Source organism: Clupea harengus, chromosome 23 (genome assembly GCF_900700415.2).
Source record: "Clupea harengus chromosome 23, Ch_v2.0.2, whole genome shotgun sequence".
Classification (NCBI taxonomy): Eukaryota; Metazoa; Chordata; class Actinopteri; order Clupeiformes; family Clupeidae; genus Clupea; species Clupea harengus.
In genome coordinates, this window is record NC_045174.1 from 8,347,560 (window position 1) to 8,358,045 (window position 10,486).

General features: G+C 44.7%; 1 protein-coding gene across 1 annotated transcript in view; it reads left to right on the plus strand.

The window, feature by feature from the left end:
* The first annotated feature begins 96 nt into the window (after positions 1-96).
* The window catches only part of vwa2 (von Willebrand factor A domain containing 2), a 23,621-nt gene continuing 13,231 nt past the window's right edge, over positions 97-10,486 (plus strand). The window contains exons 1-4 of the mRNA XM_031561282.2: positions 97-525; positions 5,198-5,259; positions 9,186-9,260; positions 10,344-10,477. Of these exons, the coding sequence (XP_031417142.1) occupies positions 5,205-5,259; positions 9,186-9,260; positions 10,344-10,477 (264 nt within the window). The 5' untranslated portion in view covers positions 97-525; positions 5,198-5,204. The remainder of the gene's footprint in view (positions 526-5,197; positions 5,260-9,185; positions 9,261-10,343; positions 10,478-10,486) is intronic.

A 10,486-nucleotide genomic window follows, 5' to 3' on the forward strand; every position in this document is an offset into this window, starting at 1 on the left:
TACTTGATGCATATTGTGGATGTAGGTCATGAACCTTTTAAGGTTTTCTTGCCTTTCAGTAAGCAGAACATATTAACTCTTGTTTGGCGTGAATCAAATTACCACAATTTTTTCGGTTTTGGATATCAGTTTGTTAAAAAAAATTACACTCTTGGACATTGCGCCTTTTTTAAATAAAATCCCTGATTCAGTTATTGAACGGATTCTTGCGCCAAGTTATGTTTACCTAAGTTGACATAGGCTACTAAGCGTTGAATGCGTCAATTTTACTTTGCATAAACCATAGTTTAGGCAGCTGGGGCTGGAGATGGGAGGGGGTGGTTTTGTTGTCAATGGGATGAGAATGGGAGCCCAGCATCGACTACCAGTGTTCGCAAAGTCACGCCTGCAGCCTGCGGAAGTTTGAGCGGGGAGCGCTTTCTCCCGAGACGGAGCTTGCCATCACTGAAATACGCGTTTGGATAAGAGGACCTGGCTTTGTCCGCGTTAACAAGTCATACGATTAAGAGAACGACGTTTTGAATGGTATGTTATATTTCTATTCCATCCCCTCACCTGGACGGTACCTCTGTAATTGTCGGTAAAATGAGTTGGTAGTGGTATTCAGCTGCTGCTTAAAGTCCGTGAGACCTGTCAGCGTAGTGGCAAGAACATCGGTACTATTCAACTTGTAGGACCTGATCAAATGTTCTCATAGATTGCTACATGTTGGAGAATAGGTTGAAAACATTTCCTACGTTATCACCCGCTATTGTATTACGCAAAATAATCAGGGGGATGGAAGTACGTTTAAATGCCTGAATTGACAAATAAGATTGAACTTTTCAGAGCGGGAGGTCCTGGGGATTTTAGAAAGGCTTCAATCCGCCCAGAGTGCTAATGGTTTAGTGCTTAGCTTACCTGTTTGCGTTGGGAGTTGTTTTAAGACATCCGTGAAACTGCACAATTGCTCAGTGCCCGCTTAAGACCTAGAACCGCACGCCTCTGTCAAACATCTCTCCAGGATCACAACCCTGTGACCTGCCCTTACCTTGTAATGACCGCTGCACGTGACACCTTGATGAAGCAGTCTTACCAGCTGGGTTGTGACAATCAAATTGATGAAAGCATAACTACAAGCGAACATAAACATCTTGGCATAGTTTGTGTCGGAGATGCAGTGTGTGTTAGTGAGCGCGCCTTTGAGTGTTGCCCTGTGGCTTGTTTTGGAAATAGCGTGAACACTACTATAAAGAGAAAAAAGCCTTTCATGTTCCACACTCCATGTTGCTGATGAGTAAACTCTTATGAGGTACACAGGGATAAATGCAGATAAGATGACCCTCCACTCTTCCGATTTTTAATGAGAGAAGCTTGTCTGGCGACTCACTACAAAGAACTCCAGAGACCTATCCAAGGCAGCTTGGTCCTTGATCCGCATTTATGTCTTCAAAACTTTGTGAGCATTAAACCAGAACTCTGAAACATTTTGGAAGGATTCCATTATTATCTCTGCATGTATCCCTTAAGTGATTCCTGTATCTGTGAATGTCCCTTTGTGCTGGAGTGTAGGGTTTCCTTTTATGGTATCATAAAAGGCAACAAAAACTATTACAGTAATGATAGTATTACCATCAAAGATGAGGGGGACCGACTGAGGCTTGATCATTTTCATTCTCTTCTGGCTAACCGTAGTGGAATGTATTTTCATGACTGTCCTCAGCAGTTTGTGTTGAGAATTTGTAGCTATTAAAACGGCAGGTTAGTGATTACTGCACTTGTGTGAAGTGCTTCCAAAGGTTTTCCTGTCTAATTATATCATGCTGAGGCAGCTTCTGACTTGTTACTATTTCAAACCAGAAGGCAGTCGGAGGTAGAATTTATCTTCTCAGAGATGGAAGGACCAGCACCCATAAAACATGACTGTCAAATCTCTTAGTAAACACATCCAAATGGAAACTTGACCTTTAGTACCCCAACACTGCTTCACTGTATTGTTCCATCATTATTTTTGTATAAGTATGTGGGTGCAGTATTGTCGTCTACTGTGGAGAGGTAGGGAGCTGTTCACTGCTTGTGTGCACATGGAATGCAGTACGCTCAGTCTCCAGATTTCGTCCTCCTTCCTCCGTCAACCATTCACTTTGTTATGGCAGAGGCCAGAGGCAAGTATGCACAGGTCAGCATCCCACACACACACACACACACGCACACACTCCACCCACATCAAAGATGTCCTCTACCTCACACACACTGACTGCTGATCAGAAGCTCCCTCTCCACAGCAGGCAGCTCACGTCAGTGTTTCATTTGAAGTAGGTGAAGAAGATACAGGAACAATATTGAGAAATGAATACTGACCACAGTAGTTTTATTATTTTCCCTTGCCCCTGTTGCCATTGTGCTTGCTCTAAGGGGGTCCAGGCACTGGGCTCTGTAAAGCACCTTGAGACAATTTTATTGTTTTGGCGCTATATGAATTGAACTGAATTGAAATTGAATTATTTCATGTGTATAGGCTACTACTAAATGTACATTTGTGACTTTCAAAGGCTTATTTCTGTCTGATTTTCTTTTCTGTTTTTCCACTTTGGATATCAGTAGTTTCTGGAGACAGGATAGTTGTTTTTTTGTTTTCGAAAATGCATCTGACCCAAAATGATTTTAGCAATCTGGATCTGAAATGCAACTCAAAACAAAGTTCTTACTCAGCTGTTGAGATTGCAAGCTCTGTTTACATGGATAATCGAAGCCCAAGAGAGACTTGTATATAATTACGACATTAGGGTTCATGGCTTCTATTTCTTGACAAAAAGTTGGCATGCCCAGCCCAAATATACACATCCTCCGTTTGAAGTATTTGTGGTATTCTGTGACAAGATATGCTTGTCTCCAGTTGGTATGGGTGACTTATCAAAGGAGCAGAGATAAAACAAATGAAAAGTCGAATGTGAAAATGAAGAAGGGGGAGTGAAGGAATGACAGAGATAAAGAGAGAAGGATGTAAGATAGGATCACAGAGTAACAGACTAAATCACTGATAGAAAATGTTTTTTCTCCCTTCATAGTGGAAGTTCTGCTCTTTTTCTCTCTCTGTGTTTCTTTGTCTGTCTGTCTGTGTCTCCTCCTTTCTCTTGCGTTCTTTTTCTTCTCTGTTTCCTTCAGGAACGCTCCGCTGGTCACATAGAGAGTGGCAGGGGAAGCCGTGATGGTTATCGTGAGATGATTGTGAGGCAGCTTGTTCACATTGCCAGCCCTGGGCCAAGGCTTCAGATGGCTATCACACGCATAAACCCTCTTTAAAAGAGCTCAATGTCAAGAAAAAAGCAGTACTCCTAAGGATTTTGGCACAATGAGACTTTGTCAAATTTCATTCTTCCTCACCATGTCTTTGTGTCAGGCGCACATATTCTCGGGCCCCTCAATATCCTCCTGTGGTCAGTCCCAATCCTTCTTCAAATTCAAGTGATGTGGTGATCACTTTATTGTCTTTATAATCTGCCCTCTTCGTGAAGAATGTTAGTTGTTTATTCATAATATCCCTCCAGTGTTTTCACAATGTGACAGCGGTGGGAATGTGTCTCGGAGTCGAGCTGTGGGCGAGACGATCAAAGGGAGACCCAGTGATGCTTCATGCTTCAGGATCGTCTCCGTGAGTCGATCAAAGCGAGACCCAGTGACGCTTCATGCTTCAGTATCATCTCCGTAACCACTTCCTAAATCCAACCGCACCTGCCTGCCCACTGCCTCACCACCAGCTGGGCGTTGGCCAATCAGATATCATGGCCCCTAGACATAATACACAGACACATACACACACAGTACATACATGCGCACATAAACACCAACTCTATGGATGCTTTGATCTCTTTGTCAAATATTTGCCATTCACAAAAAACCCAAGAGAAGTTTATCAGATACAGAACTGATCTGGATGCCATCTTTTTTCGGAGGACCAGGTATTACTGTGTATGACATCATGTAATCCTGGCCCAAATCTCTCTTGAAGACCCTGGATGCTTCTAGAAGCTTTTAGGAGATGGATGTGGAAACATAGAGAAATTCCTTTGAGTTAATGTGTAACACTCAGAGGAAGAAATGGAGTGGCTAAGGTGCTGTCAGATGACCACATCCCAGCCCTACGTTTGTTTAGCCATGCTTCAGTAGCTGGGCGGAGGAGGAAGGCTCCTGAGATTGAAACCAGTGATTGAGTAGGGACGTGGTCCGCATACTTTTGGATTACAATGCATAGGGGGATTTGTCAGTGCTGGCTTAATTCCCAAGTGCTGCCCTTGAAGGCATGACCTTTGGTTTTTGTTTTAATGAGTGCAGGAGCTAAGAAGCTGGTTTGGAGTTACCATGTCGGCGATCAGGAAGATGGAGAGTTCTTATCTCACCGATCATTGTGGATGTTGCTGGTGTTGGAACAACTTCTGTGTTGCTGGAAACCTGCTAGTATTATGGATGCTATGGAGAGATCTAGGATGGTAGTATGCTATGGAGAGATCTAGGATGGTACTATGCTATGGACATATCTAGGATGGTAGTATGCTATGGACAGATTAAGGATGGTAGACATCATATGCACATGCTCTCACATTTGCAAACACGTTATTTGGTTGACTGTTGTCACGACTTCAGTAAAATGTCGTCTTTTTGCTGCTACCGCACATACTCTGTGGTTCTATTACGGTCCCATTTGTTAACCCTCATGGGTAATGCACAGTTAGTGCTTCACCTGGAGCTCATTGACCATGGGCCTGTGACTCCCTAACCACCAAAGCAATCAGTCAGATGATTTAACCCTGTCTAAAATAGCCTACAGCATCAGCCTTCCCTTCAGTCTCTTCAAAAATAGCCCCCCTCTTCGATGAGACATTGTCCCCTCCCTGTCGCCTGCTTTTTCTACTAACGCTCTGCTGACAAGTACGTTGTTGGACGAGCTTTAATTCAGAGGACGGTCCCTCCCTCGCTCTCCATCTTTTCTTCTTCTGAATGGAGGAGGAATGTTGCCGCTGTTCTGCTCGAGCTCCACCGTCGCAGCTGTTCTCCTCCCTCAAGGAGGGCTATTCTTGTTCGCGTCTCAAAGAGCTTAACCAACATCACTCATCACTGTTCTCACACAGAGGGTTCAAACAATAAAAAAACGCCGTCGCCGCTCTCTCCATCTAACACCGTTCAGCATAATGAGCCTTTGTCTTTGTCTCCTCCTTTTCAGGTCTTCAATGATGGAATCCACAGGCCACCTTCATCTCTTCCTGATGTTCCTGCTATTACAAGGTGAGCTTGAAGTGCTGGAGGTACTGATAGAAATACAACTTGAATTCAGTCGATATTGTTCCACAGTTTCCAGGTCCTCGATGAAAGTCCAGGTTAAATACGACTGTTTTCTCGTACATTTAGTGTGGATTTCAAATGACCCTGACCTACAATCTACTGTAAGTCTGCCTAGGTTTCTCTTGACTTGTAACTGGAGCTTCACACATGCTTGACATATGACCTTGTTGAGGGTAATGGTTTAAGTTAAAAGGCAGAGCACACAACGCAAAACAAACTGACAGGGCTAACAGCCTTGGGTCAAAGTTGAAGTCAAAGTGTACCATAAGGTTGTTGTTAAGGTTCCTGAGAAACTTTGAAGACCCATCAGGTCAAGCCCAGCATGTTCCGCCAACTTAGTGAAGCAAGTATGACATGAGATAACTAAAAAAAAAGGTCTGTTAAAAGCTGAGTGACACTAAGACGTCATGTAGAATTCCATTTGATTCCCTGGATGAAGTAATCAAGTTCCCTGGACCAAGTTCTCGATTCAGTGACTTCGTATATAACCCAGTCTACATTCAAAATGCGATGTAGCTGAATGACTTCCTTCCTCTTGGAAACGCTTTGTTCCACATGCAAGAATTTGTGGCCTGTTTTTTTTTACTGCCTTACCACAACAGTATACTTGTTTCTGGAGTATTTTCCCTGAAGGAACTTAAACCATAACACCAGTATTAAATTTAGCTCTTGCTCTTTTATAATGACAGCTTTAGTGCCGTCCAAAAGTATTTACAGTCCCATCAGTAGTAAACATCAGTTTCAAACTTGCCCTTGAAGGCTGCACACACACTTAAAACATTATCCCACGTAGTGTTCATTTTTTTGGGGAAAAAATGTTTTTGAATGGTTTTACCACAGGAATGAGCAGACGTGATGCTTCAGGCCCCGCCGAGTCCATGTTTGACAGCACTCCTGTTTTTTGTAGAACTTCATAATCGTCTGAGGAAAGACAGTTCCTTATGCTCTTTTTGACAGATAAGAACCTGGAGGCCCATCTCAGATGTTTCTAGTGGGTGGATGTTTATGGGAGGTTGAGTTGGAGTAGGGTAGGGGTTGTAGGGGCGGGCAGACCTGCAGTGTTGTGATGTAGGGTTGAATATAAATCTACACTGGGGAGGGGTGCTGGACTCCCCATGCTAAATCTCAGGGGGGCTTGATAAGGAATACCTCCTGTCTCCGCTCTGATAGGTGCCTGAGGGGAGGGTGAACGTTTTAGGGGGCCTAGGCCTAAGAACTGGTTCCTAGCACTGTCGCGGAGGATTTGAGAGTGATCCCTCGGAAAACAGTCCAACGTAATAGTGTGTGCATAGAGAGACACGAGCGGAGGCCTAGCGTCCAGCTCTGGATGGCTGCGATGACCTGTGGCAGGTCGGGTCAAAAGATTCCACCTAAACTGACCTCTCCAGTCAACCTGACCTCTCGATCCTCTAAGTATCTCAGTCCCACGGCCTCTCTCTAAGTATCCTTCAAACACCTCATGCACATCACAGTATATTACAGTATGTTTTAGTCCATCAAGTATCTGCATTGTTACCTGCAAATTGACAGCTGGAGTATTTATAAAAGATTCCTCTTCATACAGAATTGCTGTTTCCTCATTCTCTGTCTGAGAGTGGAAGAGTGGAAGTTCCTTTTGAACATATTACCTGTCAGATGACATGAAGGTCGGCATAAATCCTGGGCTTAAATGTTCCCTTTCTCGGTCTCATCACACGGCTAGCCTCCTGGGGCTTCTAGAATTTTCTGTGGAGGTGTGACATCCTCGGCTGTCACTGTGGGTCATGTCCGAAGGTGTCAGGATAGTCATAAAACTGTGACCCGCCTGTGGTTTACAGGGATGGTAATCAGAGGATAGGCTGTGTTGTAAAGCAAGGTGTATGTTTTACAGAATATTCAAAACCAAAAAGACAGGAAGTCATAATTTACACTGAAAAGTTACAGGAGGAAGTGTGTGTGAGTGTATGTGTGTTTATGTGGGGGGGGGGCACAGAAAAGGAGTGAGAGTGTTTGGCGTTCTCTTTGATAATCAGCTGTTGACATGTCATTTGCCCTCTTTTAGGCCTCAGTATGTTCCCGCTTATATATGTTTTGGTTTTTACTGAGCTTCAGGCAGTTTGTGACTGTTATTGCTGTACAGTGCTGTCGTGTTGCATTTATATACAGGCTAAAAGGGCTCTCCAGCCTCCTGGAGCTGAAGTGTTTTACCGAGGAATCACAGTCACCCGGCTGCTGCCTCAGCAGATCATGGGGAGAACCCTTCCATCAGCGGCTAATTAAACCCAGTGACTGACAGCTCTCCGCAGTCAAGCCCTTTTATCCACTCACTCAGCCTCTTCCATACTGAATCACCATGACACGCCGACCAACAGCGGCCCAGCGGGGTTAGCTTTGAGCTAGTTGGTTAGCGTCCGACCTGTGGCGAGGCTGATTTATGACCTGAGTAAGCCCGTTGTCCTGTGAAGCACCTTAGAGGCCAATACTCTCTCCGTTACTCCTCTCTAACCTTCTGGAAGTCTCTCTGACTCGACCAGATCTCCATGGGGAATGTCTTTCCATGTCTTTCCTACACTAAATGTGTATGTGTGTGTGTGTGTGTGTGTGTATGGCAGGCTGTCTGACTCTACAATGCGCACACACAAATGCACATGTACACACACACAGGCATGCGCACACTCACACATAGTCATGCATATGCACCTACACACACACACACACACACACACACACACACACACACACACACACACACAAATCCTCTTCAATGGGAGCTGTGGTCATTGAGTAATATTGTGGAAGGGGTTATGGGAGTCCACACTGCATGTTCCCTCTCTTTAGGTCCACCAGGCCCTTAGTATAACCCCCACCCCCCCACTGCTCCAGAACCACTCAATCAGCCATTGTGCTACAGCGGGGGGAGTGCTCACTCAAGCGCTCACATGGACCTCTTTGAGGGTAGCGCGCGACCGGGCAGATTTTTTTTTGTTTGCACGTCTTTCTGTGTCCTTTATTTTCTCGCACGTTCTCTCTCATGCTCTCTCTCTCTCTCTCTCTCTCTCTCTCTCTCTCTCTCTCCATTCTGACTTAGCCTCACTCTCTTTGTCAGTTCTTTTCTCTTTCCTTCTTTTTCTTTTCCATTTCTCTTTCAGCCTTTTTCCTCTCCCTCTCTCTCTATTCTCTGCCCCTTATCTCTCTGTTCAGTGGGCGTTATTGGAATGCTGCTCCCCCCTAAATTATCTCTTTTTAAAGGGTGTTTAGCACCAGCCGTTTGACACATGGACACATGTGCGCGCGCACGCACACACACACACACACACACACACACACACACGCACACACTACCAGAAGGAAGGGTCCACTCGTTCTATAACAATGCACAAATGAGGGGCTGTCATACCCCAGGTGTGTCATTGAGTCAATAAACACAGGCCAGCATCAGCTGTTCACCAGCCTCCTGCAAACTCATTACATGGCCAAAGTGTGTGTGTGTGTGTGTGTGTGTGTGTGTGTGTGTGTGTGTGTGTGTGTGTGTGTGTGTTTGCGTAAGTGTTTCTGCATGTGTGTTTGTGTGAGTGTGTGCACTGGTGTGTTCACTGGCCAGGGCTAAGTTCCTCTCTCTCTAGAAAAAGTGTTTATTTCACTCCTATTTTCTGTGCTTTTTCCTGTCAGCGATTCAGTTGCTCCAGAGCAGTGCAATTTTTTGTTTGGACACCATTTCACTCCCCTGTCCACACTGTGAGGATTAGGGATTAGGGTAAGAGATAAGGTAGATTTGAAAACTCAATCTATTGACTAAGCATTATCTCTCTCTCTCTCTCTCTCTCTCTCTCTCTCTCTCTCTCTCTCTCTCTCTCTCTCTCTCTCTCTCTCTCTCTCTCTCCTCCCTTCAGTACATACCATCTCCTCGGTGCAGGAGATCCAGACGGACCGTGAGACCATCATGAAGATCAATGCAGCAGGAGATAGTGAGTATTGGGGTTGGAGAGGTCATAGTCTCAGTGGAGCAGCCCACTGTCTTACAGCCCACTGCAGACACTGATGCAGAAGAATTGGACACAGTAGCGCACTCCATATCCACAGTAGCGTACTGTATTATAACTTCTATAGCACAGGCCTACTATAGTTGTACTAGTTGTAGTATTCAGTAGCATGCGGTATGTAGTATGCAGTAGCATACTACTAGTACTTAACAAGCACTTTCAAACCAACAACTATCAAATGTAGATTCCACTGAAGTAAATGAGCATGTTAATGTGTAGTTGGGTAAACAATTGCCAGCGTAAATGGGAATGGATGTGTGTGTGTGTGTGTGTGTGTGTGTGTGTGTGTGTGTGTGTGTGTGTGTGTGTGTGTGTGTGTGTGTGTGTGTGTGTGTGTGTGTGTGTGTGTGTGTGTGTGTGTGTGTGTGTGCGTGTGTGTTTGTAATAGAGACACACACACATGCACAATGGTATGTAGTCTAGCACTAATAACCCTGTTTATGACCCAGCGGGTTCCAACATGACAGTTACATGGATAATACTCTCAATCTGACGAGTGCAAACACGCTGTGTGCGTGTGTGAGAGTGTGTGTGTGTGTGCATGTTTTTTAGGGGGGAGTGCAAAGTCAATGTCAGACTTTCCTGTAAATAATGTGTGTGTGGTTTTGGGTGAGTGTGTGAGAGACATCTCTATCCATCTCATTTACCCATGTGCCCCTGGGAGACTTGGATGCAGGAGAGACCTGCACAGCTCACTAACCCATGAGTAGGATTGCTATCGTTTTTGTGGTCAAGAATACATTGCCTATGATTTAGGATATACTTTTCGATTAGTGTGTGTGTGTGTGTGTGTGTGTGTAGTGATCCATTGCTTGGGGATACAAGTGCAAAACAGCTAGCAGAGTGGTATTCACTCTAACTTATGATTAGTGGTTTGCATGTGGGGAACATGTTCTTGGTATGTAAGCTTTCTGATGCATCACCAGTGGGAGTGCATCAGAAAAGACTCCTTTTCATTTCTTGTTATTTCTTTAAATAAATTAAGATATTGTGTGTGTGTGTTTGCAGTGATGCAGTGTTCAGCACGCATGGATGTGCTGTTCCTGATGGATGGTTCGTACAGCGTGGGGAAGGGCAGTTTTGAGAGGTGCAAACACTACACCATTAAGCTGACTCAGGCCCTGGACATTGCTGCTGATAAGGTAGAATAA